The 22,839-nt window shown below is 40.5% G+C and overlaps 1 protein-coding gene across 1 annotated transcript; it reads left to right on the top strand.

The window, feature by feature from the left end:
* The first annotated feature begins 462 nt into the window (after window positions 1-462).
* On the top strand, window positions 463-22,594 carry LOC117659600 (cytochrome P450 2K4-like). The gene is made up of 9 exons (XM_087887929.1): window positions 463-768; window positions 1,837-1,999; window positions 6,459-6,608; window positions 11,102-11,262; window positions 11,459-11,632; window positions 12,118-12,265; window positions 18,065-18,180; window positions 19,841-19,982; window positions 22,261-22,594. Exons 1-9 carry the CDS (start codon window positions 586-588, stop codon window positions 22,443-22,445), a joined length of 1,422 nt encoding a protein of 473 aa, XP_087744055.1. The 5' UTR covers window positions 463-585; the 3' UTR covers window positions 22,446-22,594.
* The last annotated feature ends 245 nt before the right edge of the window (window positions 22,595-22,839 follow it).

Here is a 22,839-nt window from a genome sequence, read left to right as displayed (position 1 = left end):
TTTCCCTTTGTCTTAGCAAGTTAATAGCAAATAAAACCAGGAGAAAAGTTGCCCTTCATATCTTACTTTGAGACAAGGATATAGTGGCTTTCTGTTAAAAATATGTATTTCAATTGGATCAGACCTTGACACATCTCTCTGAGGTCCAATTTACATTTCATTAAAAATGTAAACTGAGAGTCAATATTTAGTTCTTCTCTTCTCTAAATGGAAATATTCTTAAAAGAAGAGGAAAGTGCTAACACAGGAAATCACAGTTTTCCATGATTTTAACAGATTATGTAATTATTGTATATCGGTCTTAAAAAGCTGGGTTATTATGAAGTACAAATACATGAAAATGGTTTGGTAAGCTTTTGATGATTTCACTATTTGTGTAACACATGTTGGGACAGATCAAATAATTCCTATTAGAAAAAAACAAGGGCAAAGTTCAAAAGTCCTTTATTGAACAGAGCAGTCTGAGGATTCAGTAGAAAGAGTAGCTGGGCTCTGCCTATTGCATTGCTTTGAAATACATGCTGGAATCATTTCAGGTTTCAAAATTCCTTGTAATTTTCACTGAAGACTCCTTACTGAAAGGAAATGGAATGGACCAGAGCAATTTTAACTTTATTCCTATTTATTTTTGCAATTATGTTTCTTTTGAAAAAGAACAGTTCCAGGAATAACAGCTCCCACAATCTCCCTCCGGGACCCAGAACTATACCTATTTTGGGAAACTTGCACATGATGGATCTGAAGAGGCCTTACGGAACAATGTTAAAGGTAAAGCCTGATAATTAACAAGTCTCTTCACTGTTATTTGCCAAAACCTATTGGGATGGGACCAAATCCTGGTAATGGTCAGGTAAGTCTCCCTGATGGTGTTTACTGTTTGTAAAATGATCAAAAACTGGAGATCAAGCTGAATACCTTTAAATATTTTATGTTCAAACCCCCAGGGACTTGTGGAGAAATGTAAATGTTCTTAAACTGAATGACTTGATATCTGTATGTACTTAGAGACATTTCTATATTTGCACTTTAAGCAGAAGTCATTAAATCTATTTCTACAGTTTACAATACCACAATTAATCAATTGAATAAATAATTTTCTGATTATTTAGATTTGCAGAAATATTCAAATCCTAAGGAGCCTTTGGGGAAATATAAATGCTCTTAAGCTTCAATGACTGGAGATGTACTTAAAGGAACTCCCATGTTTGCACATTTTAAGCAGAATTATAAGTTATTAAATCAATTTCTGCAGTGGCCAGTACACAACCAAAATTAAGGGCAGAACAAGAAGTAATGGGTGGAAACTTGTTAAAGAGAGATACAACCTAGAAGTTAGACACATTTTCTGACAGTGAGAACAATTAATCAATGGAATAACCTGCCTCCTGGAGTTGTACGTACTCCACCACTGAAGGCTTTCAAAAATATACTGGACAACAATTTGACTGGGATGGTATAAGGCTCCTGCCTTGAGTAGAGGGTTGGAATAGAAGACCTCCAAGGTCCCTTCTAGCCCTATGATTCTATGATTCACAGTATGTCCTGCACAGATGATGTTGTTCCAACATATTATAAACCTTTTCTCAACTTGACAAGCATTTCTATTGTGAGGATCTTTTATTATATAAGCATTTTTAAATGATAAATATAGAACATATAAAAATCTAAAAGATATAAAGAATAATATACCATCACAATTCTCAACAGAATAGAAAAAGGAAATAACATTATATGTGCCTCTGAATTTTGACATGTAGTTTCGTAAACATCTTCTATATATGTGATTCCAATCATTGATTAAAATTGTCTCTTTGATTCCCTTCTGCTGAATTCCAGTGGTCAAAAGAATATGGTCCCGTTTTCCGTATCAAACTGGGATTGCAGGAGATGGTGGTGCTGACAGGCTATGAGACGGTCAAAGAGGCTCTAGTGAACCAGGCAGAGGCATTTGCAGAGAGGCCCTTTATTCCCATTTTTGAAGAGGCAACAAAAGGGTTTGGTGAGTTATTTCATTTTGGATTGGAGTTGACAAACCTTTCAGATGTGTGATCAGTATAGATTTTTTTCATTTGAGGTTTGCACCAGAAGAATCTCAGATGAGTGAAATAGCTTCTGAAAATCTAACCAGGATGAAAATCCAACAAAAACCTTTCTTGTGCCACTGTGAATTTGTCCCTCAGTATTGTATCAAGCCCCTAAGCCTCACATGCTATTTCAAACCATACCAGTAAAATTAGAAAATTTTTGATGAACTAAATAAAACAACTCTGAAATATATTAGGCAAGGGAAAAAATCAAGAATAAAATTGAAAGTATTAAGGATTCTAGGAATAATGGCGGTTTTGGGCTCTCAGATTGGGAATGATATTACCAGGCTGCAGCTCTCACCTGGCTAAAAGATTGGGTGAACTTGAATAACGGAAGACTATTATTACTAGAAGGGCACGACTTGCAGTTAGGCTGGCATACCTTTCTTTGGTATGGCAGAAATATGGCGCACAAATATTTTCAGAGGCATAATTTATTTATTTATTTTTATTTTATTTTATTTCAAATTTATATACCGCACCTTCTCCCGAGGGACTCAGGGCGGTGTACAGCCAGATAAAAACATACAATACAAACATTAAAAACAATTGAAAGAATATATATTAATTTGGCCCAGTTTAAAAAGACAAACCTATTTAAATTTTTAACAATATGTTAAGCCAGCCCGGCTTGCTGAAAAAAGAAAGTTTTAAGGGCACGGCAGAAGGCACCGAGGTCTTGGATTCTCCTTATCTCTCGGAGCAGCTGATTCCATAGGGTAGGTGCCCCCACAGAGAAGGCCCTCCCCCTGGGGGTCACCAGCCTACATTGTTTGGCTGATGGCACCCCGAGGAGGCCCTCTCTGTGGGAGCGAACGGGTCAATGGGAGGTTGTCGGTAGCAGCAGGCGGTCTCAAAGATAACTAGGTCCTATGCCATGGAGTGCTTTAAAGGTGGTAACCAACACCTTGAAGCGCACTTGGAAGACCACTGGGAGCCAGTGCAGCTTGCGCAGGAGCGGTGTTATGTGGGAGCACCATGCAGCTCCCGTAATTACCCGCGCGGCCGCATTCTGGACCAGTTGGAGCCTCCGAGTGCTCTTCAAGGGGAGCCCCATGTAGAGAGCATTGCAGTAGTCCAGGCGAGAGGTGACAAGGGCATGAGTGACTGTGCACATGGAATCCCGATCAAGAAAGGGTCGCAACTGGCGAATCAGGCGAACCTGACAAAAGGTCCCCCTGGCTACAGCCATCAGATGTTCCTCCAAGGACAGCTGCGTATCCAGGAGGACTCCCAGATTGCGCACCCTCTCCGAGGGGGCCAAAGACTTGCCCCCAATAGTCAGTGATGGAGTCAGCTGACTATATCAGGATGCCGGGAACCACAGCCACTCAGTCTTGGAAGGGTTGAGCTTAAGCCTGTTCCTCCCCATCCAGATCCACACAGCCTCCAGGCACTGAGACATCACTTCAAGGGCTTCGTTGGGGTGGCCTGGGGTGGAGATGTACTGCTGGGTGTCATCAGCGTACTGGTGGTACTTCACCCCAAAGCCACGGATTATCTCACCCAGCGGCTTCACATAAATGTTGAACAAAAGGGGCAAGAGGACCGACCCCTGAGGCACTCCACAAATGAGAGGCCTCAAAGTCGACCTCTGTCCCCCTGCCAACACAAACTGCGACCAGTCAGAGAGAAAGGAGGAGAACCACCATAACACGGTGCCCCCCATCCCCAACTCTTCCAACTGGTGCAGCATGATACTATGGTCGATGGTATCAAAAGCCGCTGAGAGGTCTTATGTGAGGAACGCGTTGCTTAACATTTGGGAAAAAATTAAACTACAACACTATAGAGAAGTACCAGGCTGGCTCTCTCCAATGGAGGCAATAACATATCCAAATCCTATAAATTGGGGAAAAATTGTATGCTACAAGGACATTTTAGATGAAAGGGGGGGGAATCTTAAATCCAGACAAGAATTGCAGAAGCAGGGGTTGGACTTATCTTGATGGCTGTATCCAATCAAGACACAAAAAAGATGTTAAATTATGGGATGTAAATAAAGAATAAACAGCATTGGACAAAATTTTAATGGGGACGGATGAAAAAATTATTAAAAAAATATATAATTATTTACTGAATTATAAAATGGAGGAAGAGATAAAAAAAATGATGATTGCCTGGGCAAAGAATTTCAGATGCAACATAGAATTAGAAAAATGGTTAAACATTTGGGAGAGAAACTACAAACTGACGATGGCTGCGGCCTATAAAGAAAACCTTTACAAAAATTTTTATAGGTAGCATTTGCCACCAGCAAGATTGGCCAAAATGTATAAGAACTCCTCCACCAATTGTTGGAAATGTAACCAGACTCCAGGAACATACTACCACATGTGGTGGACACGTAAGAAAGCAAGGAGTTACTGGGAGAAAATTCATAATTGGTTAGAAATGATAACAAAGCAACATTTTGAGTTCAAACCAGAAATGTGCCTTTTAGGTATATTGTCGGAAAGTTATGACAAAGCAACCATTTACTTAGTGTTATATATATTGATGGCAGCTAGAATTACCGTATTTTCTAGTGTATAAGACAACTGGGCATATAAGACGACCCCCAAATTTTTCTGTTAAAATATAGGGTTTGGGCTATACTCGCCGTATAAGACTACCCCTCTTCCAACAGACACCAAATAAAAATTAAAAAACATCAACTGGCTCACCCACAATGTAAAAATAGCTGTGCTAGACCCAAAATGGCCCCTGCAACAAGCAGGAACCTCACACAGCCACAAAAAGCCCAAAAACCAACTTTCACACTTTACACACACAAAATTCCACATACAGCTTTGTGAGATTTTGTGTGTTTATGTAGTTAGAGTGAAACACTACAAAAACACACTAAATCTCAGAAAGCTGCACAAATTTTATTTTATTTTTATTTTTATATGAAAGCTAAATTTAAAACTTCCTAAACTTTAAATTGCTAGGTCTAAAAAAGAACAACTAAAAAAAACCCCAATTAACTATTTTTTTAAAGATCCCAAAGGGGAAAAAAACTTACCCAATAGAACAGGGGTCTCCAACCTTTGCAACTTTAAGACTTGTAGACTTCAACTCCCAGAATTCCTCAGCCAGCTTTGTTTTGCTGGCTGAGGAATTCTGGGAGTTGAAGTCCACAACTCCCTGCCTGCTTGATTGCAGGCAGGGAGTCGCCCTGACCGCTGCACCGGAAGTCCCTACTGTTTTTCTTCTCCATGGCTCTGGCGATCCCAGCTGAGTTGCCTGATTAGCAGATCGTCAGAGCTTGGATCGCCAGAGCCATGTGAAAGGAGAAAAGTTTTTTCCTTCTCCATGGCTCTGGTGATCCCAGCTGAGTTGCCTGATTAGCAGATCATCAGAGCTTGGATCGCCAGAGCCTTTTGGGCTGGTCTACCTGGTTACAGGAGAACGACACCCGGTGTATAAGACGACCCCCGACTTTTGAGAAGATTTTCATGTGTTAAAAAGTCGTCTTATACGCCGGAAAATACGGTACATATGCTAAATATTGGAAAATGTGAAAACTCTATTGGATGATGACATAATTAGGAAAATTTGGGATTGTGTTGAAATGGCCAGATTAAAAATGTAAGATAAAGAAGACTCAAAATATAATAGGACATGGAATAAATTTTATAAATGGATAAAGACAAGAAGTAGAAATGAGAGGGAAGTTTATGAATGTCAATAATTGTTAGTGTGGACAACAAAGATGTATAAAACTATGGATATAATATGGAAAATTTGTAAATAAGCTAATGTTAGTAGAAATTTAGTTGAAGTTTTCTTTTCTTTTCTCTTTTTTTTAGTTGTATTACTGTAATTACTGTTAACATAGTTAACAGTTATAGTTATTAGCTTGTATGTTAAGATTTACCATTGATTTCTCTCTGGCTCTGCCTTATTTGCATTGTTCTCCTGACATGGCACTGACTTTTTAATAAAATAAAATAAAATAAAAATTTAAAAAAGATACTGTAAATTTGATTTTAAAAGTTTTTAAAATGTATGATTTTTGGACTATGCAGCAAAAAAGTGTTTAGTATATGATTTTTTGAAAAATAATAATGTATTAAGATGCCAGATGATATGGAATTATAGTTTTGAATCATTTAAAAGATATTTGATTGCTTTCATTTTTGCTTTGTTTTGTTTGTTTTGTTTTGATAAGGAGATGCTGAAGGCTGGATATCAAAAGCAGAGGATCAAGAAAACAGAGCAGAAATCTTTAACACAAACTTTGAAATACCTTTCAGCCTACTTCCTGGACAGACTGAATGAAACACTTGATCAAATTGATAGAACATGTTTTAATGAAGTTGTAAAACAAGAATGAACAAACGATGATAAAATTATATTTCACTATCTTACTCATTTTCTCTTCAGGTTTTGTTTTTGCTCATGGTGAGCACTGGAAAGTGATGCGACGGTTTACATTATCCACATTGCGGGACCATGGAATGGGCAAGAGGACCATTGAGGACAAAATCACAGAAGAATGCAGTGTCTTAACAAAGACAATGGAGACTTATGCAGGTGGGTCTGTATACTGTTATGGAGCATCTTCTGGGATAAATCCAGAACAGGTAGAACAGGAAATAATTTCTGCAGATTATATCAAGTGACCAAGGTACCTTCTCTAAAACAATTCTTAAACCAGTGGTGGGTTGCTCCCAGTTCACACCAGTTCGCAAGAACTGGTAGTAAAAAATTTTAGTAGTTCGGAGAACCAGTAATAACATTGGCTGGCCACGCCCCCGAACCGGTCCCCGGCCCGGTCACCACTCCCTTACCCCGCCCACCTCATCAGAGGCTTTTTTTTTTTTACTTTTAAAAGCATTTTTTTCTACAACCTCTTTGGCTGAAAAAATGCTTTTAAAAGTTTTTTAAAAAACCCTCTGATGATCGCGTGGCTCAGCTGGAATCTCAGAAGCTTCTAAAAGCGTTTTTTTTGTGTAACTTCTTCAGCTGAAGAGGTTGTAGGAAAAAAATGCCTGTTGGAGATCATCCCATTCCGAATCCGAATTATTATCCTAATAATCCCATATTAGGTCTTATCTTGTGGCAATGGAAGCGGCGAAATGGGACTATTTCGCTGCTCTCATTGCATCTGCAGAAAATTGCCCAGCAGCCTTGTTCTGAGTGACCCGCTCCCTCCTCAATCAGGGAGCGAGGGAGGACCCCTTACAAGGCAGTGCTGAGGACTTTGCACAATTTCTGCAAGACAAAGTCACTCAGATCTGGATGGGTTTAGACTCTGACTGGGCAGGATCCGATGAGGAAGTGGGAGCTAGTATTGAAAGTAACATCTGGGTTGACTTTGACCCTGTTTCCATAGATGAAGTGGACAGGATTTTGGGTAGATTGGGGGCCTCCTCATGTTTGTTGGACCCATGTCCCTCCTGGCTTGTTACGGCAACCAGAGAGGTGACTGGAGACTGGATCCAGGCAATTATCAATGCTTCTTTGAGGGATGGGGGTCTTCCCTGCCGTACTTAAGGAGGCAGTGGTTCGACCCCTCCTCAAGAAGCCTGCTCTGGATCCGGCCTCCTTGAACAACTTTCATCCCGTCTCCAACCTTCGCTTCATAGCGAAGGTTGTTGAGTCTGTCGTGGCATACCAACTTCCACAATTCCTGGAGGAAACGGATTATCTGGACCCGTACCAATCGGGTTTCAGGCATGGGCACAGCACAGAAACGGCATTGGTCGCCCTGGTGAATGATCTCTGGCGGGCCCAGGATGGGGGGTTTTCCTCCATTCTGGTGCTACTTCACCTCTCAGCGGCTTTCGATACCATCGACCATGGTATCCTACTGCGACGGCTCCGGGGGTTGGGGGTGGGAGGCACTGTTCTACGGTGGTTCTCCTCCTATCTCTTGGGCCATATGCAGTTTGTTTGGGTGGGGGCTCAGAGATCCTCCCTGAGGCCCCTTGCCTGTGGGGTGCCACAGGGTTCGGTTCTCTCCCCCCTGCTCTTTAACATCTATATGAAGCCACTGGGTGAGATTATTCGTAGTTTCGGGGTGAGGTATCATCAGTATGCTGATGATACCCAGCTCTACATCTCCACCCCAGACCAACCCAGGGATGCCCTTTCCGTGATGTCCCAGTGCCTGGAGATGGTACGGGTCTGGATGGGTAGAAACAGGCTCAAACTCAAACCCTCCAAGACTGAGTGGCTGTGGATGCCAGCATCTCCTGATCTAGTTGCCCCATCACTTCAGATGGGAGGGGAGTTGCTGACTCCCTCTGGAAGAGTTCGTAAACTCGGCGTCCTCCTTGATTCTTGGCTGTCCTTGGTGGATCATCTGATGGCCGTGACAAGGGGGGCTTTTGCACAGGTTCGCCTGGTGCGCCAGTTACACCCTTTCCTAGACACGGATGCCCTCCGTACAGTCACTCATGCTCTCATTATTTCTCGGTTGGATTACTGCAATGCCCTCTACATGGGGCTGCCGTTGGGGTGCACCCGGAGGCTCCAGCTGGTCCAGAATGCGGCCGCGTGGGTTGTTACGGGAGCTTCCCATTACTCCCATGTAACACCTCTCCTGTGCGAGCTGCACTGACTGCCAGTTGCCCTTTGGATCCGCTTCAAGGTGCTGGTTCTCACCTATAAAGCCCTACATGGCATGGGCCCAGGGTATTTGCAGGACTCCCATTACCGGCCTCCCACCGCCCTGTGTGGTCACATAGGGCTGCCCTCCTCCAGGTGGCATTGGCCAGACAATGTCGGCTGGTGGCCCCCAGGATGAGGGCGTTCTCGGGGGCCGCACCGACCCTCTGGAATAGGTTACCCATCGGGCTCCAGACAGCCCCTAATCTCCGCACTTTCTGCACTGACCTGAAGACATGGCTGTTTCAGCAATTTCCCTGATCTGCTATGAGATTTTATTCTGTTTGGGGTTTTATATTGGCTATTTTTAGGATTTCTTATTGTTACATGTTTTTATTCTGTGCGCCACCCGAGTCCTACGGGAGAAGGGGGGCATATAAATTTAATAAAATAAATAAATAAATAAAAGCCTCTGGCGATTCCAGCTGACTTGCCTGATCATCAGAAGCTTCTAAAACAGCGGTTCTCAACCTGTGGGTCACGACCCCTTTGGGGGTCGAGCGACCCTTTCACAGGGATTGCCTAAGAGACCATCGGAAAACACATATTTTCAATGGTCTTAGGAACCAAGACATCGCTCCTCTATCTGTCTCAGATTAGCTGGCCTTAATGTCTTAGTGCGCATGTGCACCGGCCATGTTGTCATTGCCCACATGCAGCCCCAGGACTCCACCCTTTGCCAGCCAGAAGCGCTGCCACCAGTCGCTCCCGTGCATCCGGCTGCCTGCCTGCCTCATCACCGCCACCATGAGGAAAGGCCGTGAAGTTACGCTGCCTGGGATCCACGTGGGCTGCCACAGGGAGTGACCAGGTATGGCTGGCTGGACATTGCCTGGAGCTGAGCTCGAGGCTGGCAGGAGGAGGAACGTTGCCTCTTAGCCAGCTCGAACTGTCGGCTGCTGCAGCCTGCCGCCATCCCCTCTCCCCTGCCAGCTGCTCCTGCCACTGCCAGGGAAGCTGCTCTGCGAGAACTGCTACCAAGGGTGAGGGGGCGGTGGTGGCAAGGATGGGCAGTCCAGGGCTTCCTTGTCTCCCCACCCAAGCAGACTTCTGGCATAGCCCCAGGCCTCTGGAGGGAGGGAAGCCCTGACCTGCTTTTCCTGCCACCACTTCCCCCTTGCCCCCAGCAAGAGCGGTTCTCTTGCTGCCGCTTCTCCGGCAGCACCAGGAGCAACTGCTGGGGCAGAGAGAAATGCACGAGCCAGGAAGCGTTCATGCTCCCTGGCAGGAGAGGGTTGCACATTCACTCCAGCAAAGGTTTGTGCAACCCTCTCCATCCAGGGAGCATGACCACTTCCTGGCCAGCACACCTCTTACCACGCCCACTTCCCCACTGGTAGATCTCCATGAGTGAGAAGCTGCGCTCCCATCCGCTCCTCCTGGAGCGGCTCGCCTCCACGCTGCCAGCTTCTCCTTCTCCTGGCTGCTCCAGGAGCAGCCTGAGACTCTGCTTTCCTTGGCAAAGCACTTCATCATTGCAGCGCAGGGGACACTCGCGGCACTGGGGGATCCATGCAGCTACTATCCCACCCTTCCTCAGCCTTGGCCACGCCACGAGGCTCCAACTCAAGTAAGAGAAGATGGAGGAAGGGGGGGAGTCCAAACTGCAGCTACCTCGAGCAAGCCACAGCGCTATTACACAGGGCTCTGAGTGGTTGGAGAAGCGGCAGAAACAGCAGCCAGGGCTGCGCTTTTAGCAGGTAAGCAATGCTGCCTCTGCCACGAGGAACTTTGGAGAGAGAGGGCGGGGGCACGCTGTGGCTGTTCTCGCAGGTTAAGAGATAGGCTGCTCCCACAAGTAAAAAAAAGGGGGGGGAGATGGCCGCACCCACCCAGTCACATTACCCCCACAAACCACACCCACAAAATAAGCCACGCCCACAGAACCGGTAGTAAAAAAATTTAGAACCCACCCCTGTCTTAAACCCATTGTTTTTTCCCTATAAATATGTTTCATTGTCCAACTTATGCTAATTATATTTACAGAAATGTGATTTATGGATGGAAAAGTGGTTCCAGAGGACTTGAATTGTTAATTCAGTGTAATACGATAGTCTCTCATCAATCACTTCTAGACTTATTCTTCTTTAGAGACTCCTCTAAATCCTCTATTTAGAGGGGGTTGCAAGTCCTTCATCTAAGCATGAAAATGTGTTGTAAACTGGAGTTCTTGCTCCTCCCTGCTTTCGGTCAAGCTATTTGATCTTTAAAACTTTAAAACAATAATTTAATGAAGATGCAATATAATAACTTTGTTAAATATTTTATTCTCATTCCAATGTTATCAGCACTAGGTATAGCTTTCTGTGAGCAATGCTCCCTTTATATAAGCTGATTTTGAGTATAAATGCAGTAGAAAACAAATTTAATCCTGGTTTTATTCACAATTTTTTTAACCTATTGTTTTTGTCCAGGAAAACCCTTTGACATCACAAGAATTCTCACTGCTGCTGTTTCCAACATCATAGTTTCTATTCTACTTGGGAAACGCTATGAATATGAAGATGCCACATTTTTACAACTACTGAAGATAATTAGGGAAAATGCTCAGCTTGCGGGAAGCCCTGCTGTGTTGGTAATCTAATTTCATATTTGGCAAAAAAAATGCCATGAAAAACAGGCAGCAGAATCTGTGTTATTCAAGCTTTGTTGAAAAGCAAAGCATGTTGCTTCCCATAACATTGTTTTGACAAAAATGTTTGAGATTTCCACCTGAAAAATTCAAAATGTTCAACTTCCATAATATGTGTTTTCCTTTATCATTCTTTTAGCTATATAATTTGTTTCCCAAGTTGGGGTTCCTTTTGGGTGCTCGTAAAACAATAATGAAGAATCAAAAGGAGCTCCATGATTTCATACAGACCACCTTCATAGAATATCTCCAAGACCTTGATGAAAATGATCAGAGGAATTTTATTGAATCATTTCTTGTTCGGAAAAGGCGGGTAATGGATTATTTTACCCATGTCTGTTATTACCAATTTTTTTAAAAAAAATATTTTAAAAACGAGCCTCCATATATACAATCTGCAGGTTGGTTAAGATCTTTCTTTCAGAAATATAGGACAAACAAATTTCCAAAGTAATTTTAACCATTCCCTCTTCATTATTTTATTTCAGAATCTGCAGCTACTTAAAACTACAACCATGGATTTAATGGATTTCTCTCTCCATTAAAAATGCCCTCAATATTGATCCCTTTCTGGAGGAGTGGGTCCAAGTGGGGGTGGGAATGGGTGAACTCTTTGCGCCAATCGTTTCTCTTTCTGTGCAACTGCTTGATTTCCTTCTAGAAATCTGGTAAACTGGGACAACTATAACCTCTCAGGGAGGCTATTACCCACATATGAAGTGCCCTCTTAGATTTCAGGAATATTGATCATGTGGGTAGATTGAGCTCTCCTACTAGTATTTTCTTTATCCACTTCAGGAGAATATGAAGATGACACATGATGGATATTTCCATAAAGAAAATCTTATAGGTCTTGTAGATGATTTATTTGGTGCCGGAACAGACACAACGTCAAACACTCTGCGTTGGGCCATACTCCTAATGATGAAGTACCCAGAAATTCAGAGTAAGCACTTTCATAATATTGGCTTGCAATAAAAATTAAAAATAGTTGGCATTTTGGCGCGCTACTTGAATGAAGGCAAAGTGATGAGCCAAGAATTAAGTTGCCTTTCAAATAAGAATACGAGTGGAGTGGGGTGGGGTGGGGTGGAGTGGAGTGGAGTGGAGTGGAGTGGAGTGGAGTGGAGTGGAGTGGAGTGGAATGGAATGGAATAGAATAGAATAGAATAGAATAGAATAGAATAGAATAGAATAGAATAGAATAGAATAGAATAGAATAGAATAGAATAGAATAGAATAGATTACTTTATTGGTCAAGTGTGATTGGACACACAATGATTTTTTTCTCCGATGCATAAGGTCTCAGTATACATACAAACAACAAGTATACATACAAACTACAAGGTAATAATAACTGTAAGATTCCAATGGAGTAGGTAGTAGAAAAGATGGAAATAGTAATCATCATCATCATCATCACTTGGAACACAACACGCCAGATATCACAGTTGTCGAAAACCGAAATGTACAATTTATTGACATCGCAGTACCAGGAGACGCCAGAGTCGAAGAAAAAGAACTGGAAAAAAATCATGAAATATTGCGACCTGGCCATAGAAACTACACGGCTATGGATGAAACATGTCACAGTAATACCTATTGTCATCGGGGCACTTGGTACAATGTCCAAGAATTTCACAAAATACTTCAAGAAATTGCAGCTTCCTGCAATAACACCAGCAGAACTGCAAAAAACTGTGCTACTCGGAACATCATATATTTTAAGAAGGTACTTGGTTGATACCTAGGATGCTGGCAGCAACCCGTATCAACCATTAGCACCAGTCAATGGTATTTGTGATGCATTTTTAAATATCCAGTTGACTGAGTTTCATTTTTAAAGAATAAAAGAGAATAATAATAATAATAATTCCTGATTCTGCCACCCAACAGGTAGTTAAGTCTCTTTCCTTCCCCGCATTCCTGATTCTGCCACCAAATAGGCAGTTAGCCCTCTTTCCTCCCCCCATTCCTTATCCTGCCTTTCTGCCATTAAACAAACAGTTAGGTAGCCATGGCTGGGCCTGGACAGCTATTCGGTGCAGTTCCTACGGTTATGGAATTATCATTTTTGGATCAGTAGTGGCTTAGCCACTGTGAACCAACAAAGCACCTACTATCACTAATGATGAGAGGGAATCAACAAAAATCCACACTGGATCAAGCATTGCCCGGGTCAATAAGGACTACATCAGATGCTATGGCTCCTGGACATCTGTCGAAAAAGAGGCTCAGTTGTTACTTCTAGAGAACCAGGGCGTGCAATTGCAAAGTGACTAAAACAAAAGCGCAAAACTTGGACAACTGAAAAAAATTGAGAAATCATCAAATATTATTACCAGGCAGAACCATCAGTCAGAGGATTTCAAAAAAAGAATGATGCAACTGTGGAAGGAAAAACACCCGGAAAGTGATGTAACTGAACAAAGATTAATGGATGAAAGACGCTTCATCATCCGTAATAAAGTTTTCACAGATGTGGAAATGCAACATCTAGAAATATTGGCTAAAAAGAAAACAACAGCCAATGATGAACAGGATGAAGAAACTTTTCCAACACCTGAACAAACTGACCAACCAGTGGAAGAAACCAACATACAGGATGAAATTCCTCCTGTGCAACAACTTGAAAGTGTAGAGCTAAGTGATCTAGCAAAAATGCTGAAAGAAAAGATTGAAAACCACATAAAAGAAAACATAGAAAGAAAAAGACTACCTACCATTTGTGAAGTGCATAGCAAACAAGTGAAAGGTCTACTAACTGCTGTGAACAGCATTTTAACCTCCATCCCATCCAGCACACCATATGAAACCAACCAACTAATGTATAGCACAGCCGCCATTATAACTGCAGAACTGGGTTATAAAATGCCAAAAAGAAACCTGCTGGAACACCAAAGTGGAAAATTTGACTTGAAAATAAAATAAAAAACACTATGAGGGGATTCAGCAATCTGAAGTACTTGAAAGAAGGAAAACTAAATAAGAAAAAGCTAAAAAGTAGTTTACACAATAAATACAACCTGGAGGAAAAAACAATAATGGAAATCATGGAAGAACTAAAGCAACGTGTAATAACAACAGCAAAGAAAATGGAAAGATACGAAGGATGAATTAAACAATATCATGAAAATGTCCAGTTTAGAAGAAACCAAAACCTCTTGTATCAGTCCCTTGATGAAAATTGAGTCCAAACTAATGTTCACCCATGTAAAGAAAAAACTTTGAAATTTTGGAAAGAACTGTGGGAAAACCCAGTGGAACACAACAAAACTGCCTCCTGGATCAAAGATATTCAACAACAAACAACATGAAATAAAATGGAAAATATTGTAATAACAACTGACATGGTTGCAAAACAAGCAAAGAAGGTCAAGAACTGGAGTGCATCTGGCGTGAATGAACTGCATGGATACTGCAGTAAAATACCTGACCAGCCTCCATTATCGCATGGCCACTCAATTTGATCAAATGCTTCAAAATGCAGCAAGCGAAGAATGGTTAACAGCCGGTCGAATATACCTGATAATGAAAGATCCAGAAAAGGGCACAGAGCCAAGCAACTATCGCCCAATTAGTTGTCTGCCAACAACATTCAAACTTTTTACAAGAATACTAGCACATTCAGTATTCAATCATCTGATGGAAAACAGTTTGTATCCAGTAGAAGAAAAGGGAAATTATAAAAAATCAAGAGAAACAAAAGATCAGCTGCTCATTGACAAAATGGTACTAAAAAATGCAAAACGAAGAAAAACAAATTTAAATATGGCATGGATTGATTGCAAGAAGGCATTTGACTCATTACCCCACAGCTGGATTAACCCCTGTCTGGAAAACTTTGGAATCAGAAAAAATATTTGTACATTTTTGAAAGCAAATATGCAAAAATGGAAAACAGTTCTAACAGCAAATGGGGAGAACATTGGTGAAGTCAACATCAGACAAGGAATCTTCCAGGGGGACTCACTTTCACCACTACTGTTCAACATCGCATTAATTCCATTGATAATAATCCTACGAAACATAAAACTGGGATACCAAATCTCAAGCCAAGATGGCAAGATAAATCATCTACTATACATGGATGACTTAAAAATAGATGCGAAAAGCCCCACTGAACTTAAATCAATACTCAACACAGTTCAACGGTTCAGCAGCGACATCAAAATGAACTTTGGACTTGAAAAGTGTGCTATATTATCCATGCAGCAAGGAAAAATGAAAAAAATAGAAGGAATAGAACTGGGAAATGGAAACATAGTAAAAGCATTAGCAAAGGATGATGGTTACAAATACCTAGGCATATTGGAAGCAGATAACATCTTGAATGGAAAAGTCAAAGAGTCAATGCAAAAGGAATACATCAGGAGGGTCCGCAAAATATTTAAATCAAAGTTGAATGCTGGAAACATAATTAGAGGCATTAATACATGGGCAGTTCCAGTGATACGCTACTCAGCTGGAATAATCAACTGGACTTTGGCTGAACTGGAAAACTTGGACCGGAAAACATGCAAACTTTTCAATATGTACCATGCTTTACATCCACAAAGTGACATTGACAGGTTGTACCTGCGAAGAAAAATACAGGGCAGAGGACTATTGCAAATCCATCAAACTGTAGGAGAAGAAAAATGAAGTTTGAATGATTATGTGAATCAAAGTACAGAAAAATTGCTGCTGGCTGTGAAAACATTATAAAAATGTTTTTATAGAATAGAGAATATAGAACAGAATATAAGGCAGAATATAAGGAAAAACAGCTGGATGACAGATTAAACAGATGGAAAACCAAAGCTTTGCATGGACAGCACTTGAAAAACATTGAAGGAAAATGTGATGACAACCTTACATGGGCATCAAGAAAGGAACAGAAGGTTTAATACTGGCTGCTCAAGAACAAGCACTACAAACTAATGCCATGAAAGCAAAGATACAAAAATCCACCAATAATCCAAACTGCCCACTTTGCAACAACAAAGTCGAAACTGTTTCACATTTAATATGTGAATGCAGCAAAATCGCACAAACTGATTATAAAGCTAGACACGACCAAGTTGCTAAATTAATCCACTGGTCATTATGTAAAATATATGACATACCTATATCCGAAAAGATCATGTGGGACTTTCGAATACAGACAGATCATCATTTGGAACATAACATACCAGATATGGGAGAAATGAAGGAAAATATTTAAAAAATGGATGATAAAATAGAAAAAATCCAACAGAATATTTCCAGAAACGAACAAAAGATCCAAACAGTGGAATCAAAAATGGAACAAACAGATAAGAAAATAGAGACGTTGGAACAAAAACATGTGTCAATCAGTAAGGAACTAGAAGAATCGATTGTGTATTTGGAAGTGGAGAAAGCATCATTCTAACGTAGATTTCAGAATATCATGGAAAATAAAGACGAAGATTTAGGAAAGAAAATGGTGGAAATTTTAGCAGAGGCAACGCAAAGAGATAAAGACAATATACAAAGAGATATTGATGAGGTCTACAGAGTTCACACAAACTCAAGAAATTTTTTTCATGATGTGGATATTTGACCAATTTTGGGAGATTGAAAATCCAATAGAAGAGAATATCAGAGAATATCAGAAAATCTGATAGAGGTTGAAAATCCAACAGCAAGCGATTATGTTTCTTTCCACAAGATACCAAGTGTACTCAAGGATTCATATGTGTTGCATCTCTAAGGTTCTCACTATCAAAGAAATGCAGATTTCCTCTGTGATATGGGCACATGATTTCAAAAAGAACATTAAAATATGTCAAACAAAATCATTTTGGAAATGCAAATGAAACAGGAAAACTTATAGCATCACATCAGAAAACATGTTGAAAGAAGAAAGATGAGAGTAAAAGATTAAAGGAACAGTTACATTCATGATTAACAGAATGTAATATTTCCAAATTTTTGAAGGAATTAAATACTAAGAACAAAATAAATGGAGGAAAATCTCTTCTCTAAATGGAAATATTCTTACAAGGAGAAAGAAGAAGAAAAGTGTGAACGCATGAGATAAGAGATTAATATCATGAAATATCAAGCACAAACATACTTGGTTTCATCACCTTATTTTCTAATAGAGCAGGTGAAATATGTTTGGATGTACTGATGCAAATGTTGAACTCTACTTTTATAATTACTAATAATATTTCTGTATCTTTGTAATATTTCCCTCATATTTATTTATTTATTTATTGGTTCGATTTATATGCCACCCTTTCTCCGGAAACTCAGGGCAGCTTACAATGCGTTAAGCAATAGCCTTCATACTTTTGTATATATCTGCTTAGTAGGGCTTTCGCTCCCCCCCCCCAATGCGGTGTTCTTTTTTATACAAAGTCAGCTTATTGCCCCCACAATCTGGGTCCACATTTTACCTACCTCGAAAGGATGGAAGGCTGAGTCAACCTTGAGCCTGGTGAGATTTGAACTTGCAGTAATTGCAGGCAGCTGGTGCTACTTAACAGCACTTTAGTCTGCTGTGCCACCAAGGCTCTTATGAATTTGTTCTCTATATCCTTCTGATATTTCCTCCTATAGGAATCTGCTTTGTTCCTCTAATATCTGACAAAGTTCCTTCACGGTTTAGCACCAGTTCTTCAAAGAAAAAAATATTTTATTTTATTCAGCAATTTGGAGACTACATGACTTCTGGCGGTTTAAAAAGATCAGTACATGAATCATCTTGATACATAATATCATTTTGTTCTCCCAGGTAAGATCCAAGCAGAAATTGCAAGAGAGATTGGTGATATTCAACCAAGGACTGACCACCGAGTCAAAATGCCTTACACCGATGCTGTAATTCATGAATTTCAAAGATTTGCTAATATTCAAAATCCTTGATTTATTGTTATTTTCATTTTTAATAAAATCCAAATTTCTTTTATAACCAGACATTGGCAAGAAAACATTGGCAATTCCTCTCAAGGACAAAAGAAGTAGATATTCCATAACAAAATAACCATAGAAAAAATAAAGATATTTCCCACAATAGAGAGTAAATAGAAATGGAAGATCCCCATTTATTTAAAAAGAAAAAGAAAAAAGATCAAAGATATATAAAAAAGAAAAATGAAACAGTTATTTTAAGAAGTAGTAAAATACAAAATCCTTGGCAGTAGAAATCTGATGCAAATAAAAATCAAATCAACTCAATAGTGAAGTTATCAAGGAGAAAGTCTTTGCACAATAGGCTGCCATGCAGCAAAAGCGAAATTGTTTGATAACCCCAAAGCAAAGCAGTAAAAAGAGATAAAAAGTTCACATTTATAGTCCAGCAAGAGGTGCATAAAATAAATCAGTGTTCAACCAGATAGTTAATTAAAAATGCAGATCAAATGGAAATATAATTTTAATAATTTTTTTAAATTGAATATTGCTCCAAGCCTAATACTTAGTTCTCAATAAACACTTTACAAAATTCCAGGATTAATTTCCAGGATCCTTAACAAATATTCCATGTCGGGGCATCATAGTTACTTATCTATTTATACCTAAAGCCGATACTTCCCTATTTGAACTCCTTTTCTTTTAAAAAATCCACTCAACACGCTTAGCCTCTGACCACTCCAATCGCCCAGAAAATGGAACTGCAGAGGAAAGCTCAGGTTAGCATGTTTAACGTAAGTACTAATCATGTCTAATGCATCTCAACATCCACATGGCACCAGACATCCAAGGAGTCAGACCACCCCAGCGAGACATCCCATAAGTACCCCGTACTTATACTCACTCTGGGTCAGTGCACTGTATTCCTGATCCCACATGGCTCAGACCTCCCTGCTCAGTTGTTCAGGTCCTTGTCACATCAGGTTAAAGAAGAGCAATTCCCTCTGGAAAAGAACCACCCGGTCCAGACCGCTAAAATCAGCGTGGGTACCCACTGGCCCCTAGCTAAAAATTCCATTCCAGAAGGACTTCTTCAAGTCCCTGTTTGGGCGCCAATTGTTAAATGCAGAAATCAGCATTACCATATAATAAGTGAAATAGAGAGCGTGAACAAGAAAAAACAGCGGATTTATTAAAAATATATATATATAGCTATATATATATTTCAAGCTTTTGCAAAAGGGTTCTCCCATGAAAGAGAAGACGTCTGACCACTTCGATTACATGGTTTAAATACAGTTTTCAGGATACAGAAGCCCGATACAAACTGATGCAAACAGTTCCCCCGAGCATTAGTTTCAGGTCTTATATAATATATTTGGCACATGTTCCGCCCCGGAAATTCCCCTCCAACAATACCCTTCAAAAATACCCTACACAGATGTTTCCATGCTAAATGGTATCGTTATTTGTGGACTTCCCCTTCTGGAATGGGCAGGCCCCAAACAGGCCCATCTCGGAATTTTACCAGGTAAAACATGGTGTTTAAAATGGTGTTACTCAGGTTATGCTTTTTACAGGAATAATTCATTTTTCTATCACTATGCATTAAATGCACATATTCTTTTCCATATCAACCTTTTATCCTTTCACTTTTTAGGGCACATACATCATTCCCTTGCTGACTTCTGTGCTCCATGATGAATCTCAATGGGAGAAACCACATAAATTCTACCCTGAACATTTTCTTGACTCTGAAGGAAAATTTGTGAAGAGGGATGCATTCATGCCATTTTCTGCAGGTAAGATTCTCTGATGTCATAGATTATGTCCCATAAAAGGCAACCCTTAACACCTTGTTTGAAAAGAAAACAAGTTATACAATCTTAATCTCATTTATTTATTTATTTATTTATTTATTTATTCGATTTGTATACCGCCCTACTCCCGAAGGACTCAGGGCGGTGAACAGCCAAACAATAAAATAACATAGACATAAAAAATTTAAAAACCAGATAAAATCAAATTAAATTATTTTGGCCCAGACAGATTAAAACACCCCAATAATTTAAAAACAGATTAAAATTTACATATTTAAAAGGGAAGAGATTAGGCCAAGCCCGCCTGCTGGAATAAGAAGGTCTTCACAGCGCGGCGGAAGGTGCGCAGATCCGGGATCCTCCGTATCTCCGGGGGGAGCTCATTCCAGACGGTAGGTGCCCCCACAGAGAAGGCTCTCCCCCTAGGGGTCGCCAGCCGACATTGTTTGGCTGACGGCACCCGGAGGAGTCCCTCTCTATGAGAGCGTACTGGCCGGTGGGAGGCTATTGGTGGTAGTAGGCGGTCCCGTAGATAACCAGGTCCTAAGCCATGGAGCGCTTTAAAGGTGGTAACCAAATAAATAAACCTTATTTTAATAAAGTTTAGACCTCATGGACAACATGTGTGGCCAGGCTCACCCAGGAACTAGTTGATTCCAAAGTCTGGCTGGGCAATCATCAACCCTGTGCATGAGTTACTGTTATTCCTGCTATGCTCAGTATCAGCATTTCCGCATTTTGGCAGTCTGGGATGAATCTTGTCTTTCAGCTTCCTGGCTGACTGGGACCTTCAGATGGACACAGACTTTGGCTCTTCATAGTTTGACCCCTTTATTAGCTTTTCCTAAGCTTTTATTGTTAGATCATAGCAATGTATCAGAACATAAAGTGCACCAAAGCAAAATAAATAAGATGGTAAAGGAAGAGCATCAGAGAGAAGGGAAATTAAACCAGGGCTACAATTAAATACATTTTAAAAATTCTTTCTAAGTTTAAATGACAACAAAATAAAAATAGAATCCTGAATTCTAGTGCTTAGAAACACATCTGAAAAAATCTAATTCAGTCATTCGAAGTCCAAGCCCTTGAATTCAACTACGGTCAGTAGTTTGGCCCTGATTTCATTGTAAGCTGGGCAGTGAGGACAGAGGGAATAATATTTTCCCCTTGACAGAGTACACAGAGATAGAGCGATGTTATTCAACAGACACTTAGCAAATCTCCCTACAAGCTGTGCCAAAGCCATGCTCTGCAGCCAGTGTGGCACTGATAATATTCATAACATTCTAGGAGAGGCTTCAGAGTTTTTATTGTTCAGGTAGTCCTTGACTTACAATCTCAATTGAGCCCAAAATTTCTGTTGCTAAATGATACATTTGTTAAGTGAACTTTGCCCCATTTTACTTTACTTTTCTTGCCAGATTGTTAAGTGAATCACTGCAGTTGTTAAGTAAGAACCGGTTGTTAAGTGAATCTGGCTTCCCCATTGCCTTTCTTTGTCACAAGGCCTCAGAAGGTGACTCGGGGACATTGCAACCGTCATAAATATGAGTTAGTGGCCAGGCATTTGAATTTTGATCACGTGACCATGGCGATGCTGCAACAGTAGTAAGAGTGTAACTTCGAACGCTTGTAAATTGAAGGTTACCTGCAATGGCACCAGGATGAAAATATACATGACTGCACCACAATTGGATATTTATTAGCATCCTTTTCAAAAATCCTTTTTCTGACGTTTTCTCTATTCAAAGAACTAAACCCCCCCCCAAAAGAGCAGAGAATTAGATAAGCAGAAGGGTTGCCCTGGAGAGGCCTAAAAAGTTATTTTTGGATTATGTCCAATTGAGTAATAATCCACTCATCCCAACACATATCTTGGCCTCATCAATATCTGAACAAGCACCTTACCCTACAATATTTTAATTGCTCTCTTCGGGAATCAAAAATCTTAAGGATAATACCCACATCTGTTTTTCCGGCGTTGGCATTAATTTTTTGACTTTATCTTCAAATTCAGAAATCTGCTGCCATTTATTAGTTGGAAAAATTCTCGGTCTCCATTCCTTTACTGCATTTTTACTTCTTTCCATATCTTTGAAATGTTATTTTTTCCCCCTCTATGCTGATCTCTCTATGACCAAAGAATATTGGGAAACCCTGTGAAATAGTTTAAGAAACCAATAAACATAAATCTCTCTCTCTCTCTCTCTCTCTCTCTCCCCCCCACCTCTCTTTTTTTACCATCTATGCTTTCTTCCAGGTCGGAGAGTATGTGCAGGTGAGAACCTTGCCAAAATGGAACTTTTCCTCTTCTTTACCAGCCTCTTGCAGAAATTTACCTTCCAGCCACCCCCAGGAACATCTAAAGATGATCTGGACCTGACCCCTGTTGTTGGACTTATCTCGGCTCCCGTGCCGTATAAGACTTGTGCTGTGTTACGCTGATCTGACACAAAAAACTATAACAAGTAGTTTTCTCAGTCTTGAATTGCCTTCATTTTGAGATGCACAATTTAACAAAGAATCCAGTATTGTCTAATTTCATGTGTTGTTTAGAAGATGAATGGTAATAATCTATAAATTCATGAAATGTAGATGTTGGAAGGTTTTTTTTACCGTAGTCCCAAAGACTACTTTTCTTGCCCTGCACGTGACAGTGGAGAACGGAGCTGGAAAGTAAGTTAGTGAAGGGATGTGGCTGCTTTGGGAGGGTTGGGAGGGTGAGGGACCTGTGTGTGAGAGAGGGGGGGATGACGATGACAGAGAGAACATTGCTGCCAGCCCTGGATAACTCTCCGAGATTGGATCGGATCTCTCTCTCTTTTTCCCTCTCTCTCAC

Source organism: Pantherophis guttatus, chromosome 1, assembly GCF_059756535.1.
Source record: "Pantherophis guttatus breed Tessera chromosome 1, ASM5975653v1, whole genome shotgun sequence".
Taxonomy (NCBI): Eukaryota; Metazoa; Chordata; class Lepidosauria; order Squamata; family Colubridae; genus Pantherophis; species Pantherophis guttatus.
This window is presented reverse-complemented; position numbering and strand designations above follow the sequence as displayed.

Excerpts from the sequence above, each read along its gene's own strand:
- LOC117659600 (XM_087887929.1), top strand. The coding sequence starts at position 586 with ATGGAATGGACCAGAGCAATTTTAACTTTATTCCTATTTATTTTTGCA. Across the intron at positions 11,263-11,458 it reads CGGGAAGCCCTGCTGTGTTG|CTATATAATTTGTTTCCCAA; the intron begins GTAATCTAATTT and ends TCATTCTTTTAG. Across the intron at positions 18,181-19,840 it reads AATTTCAAAGATTTGCTAAT|GGCACATACATCATTCCCTT; the intron begins ATTCAAAATCCT and ends TTCACTTTTTAG.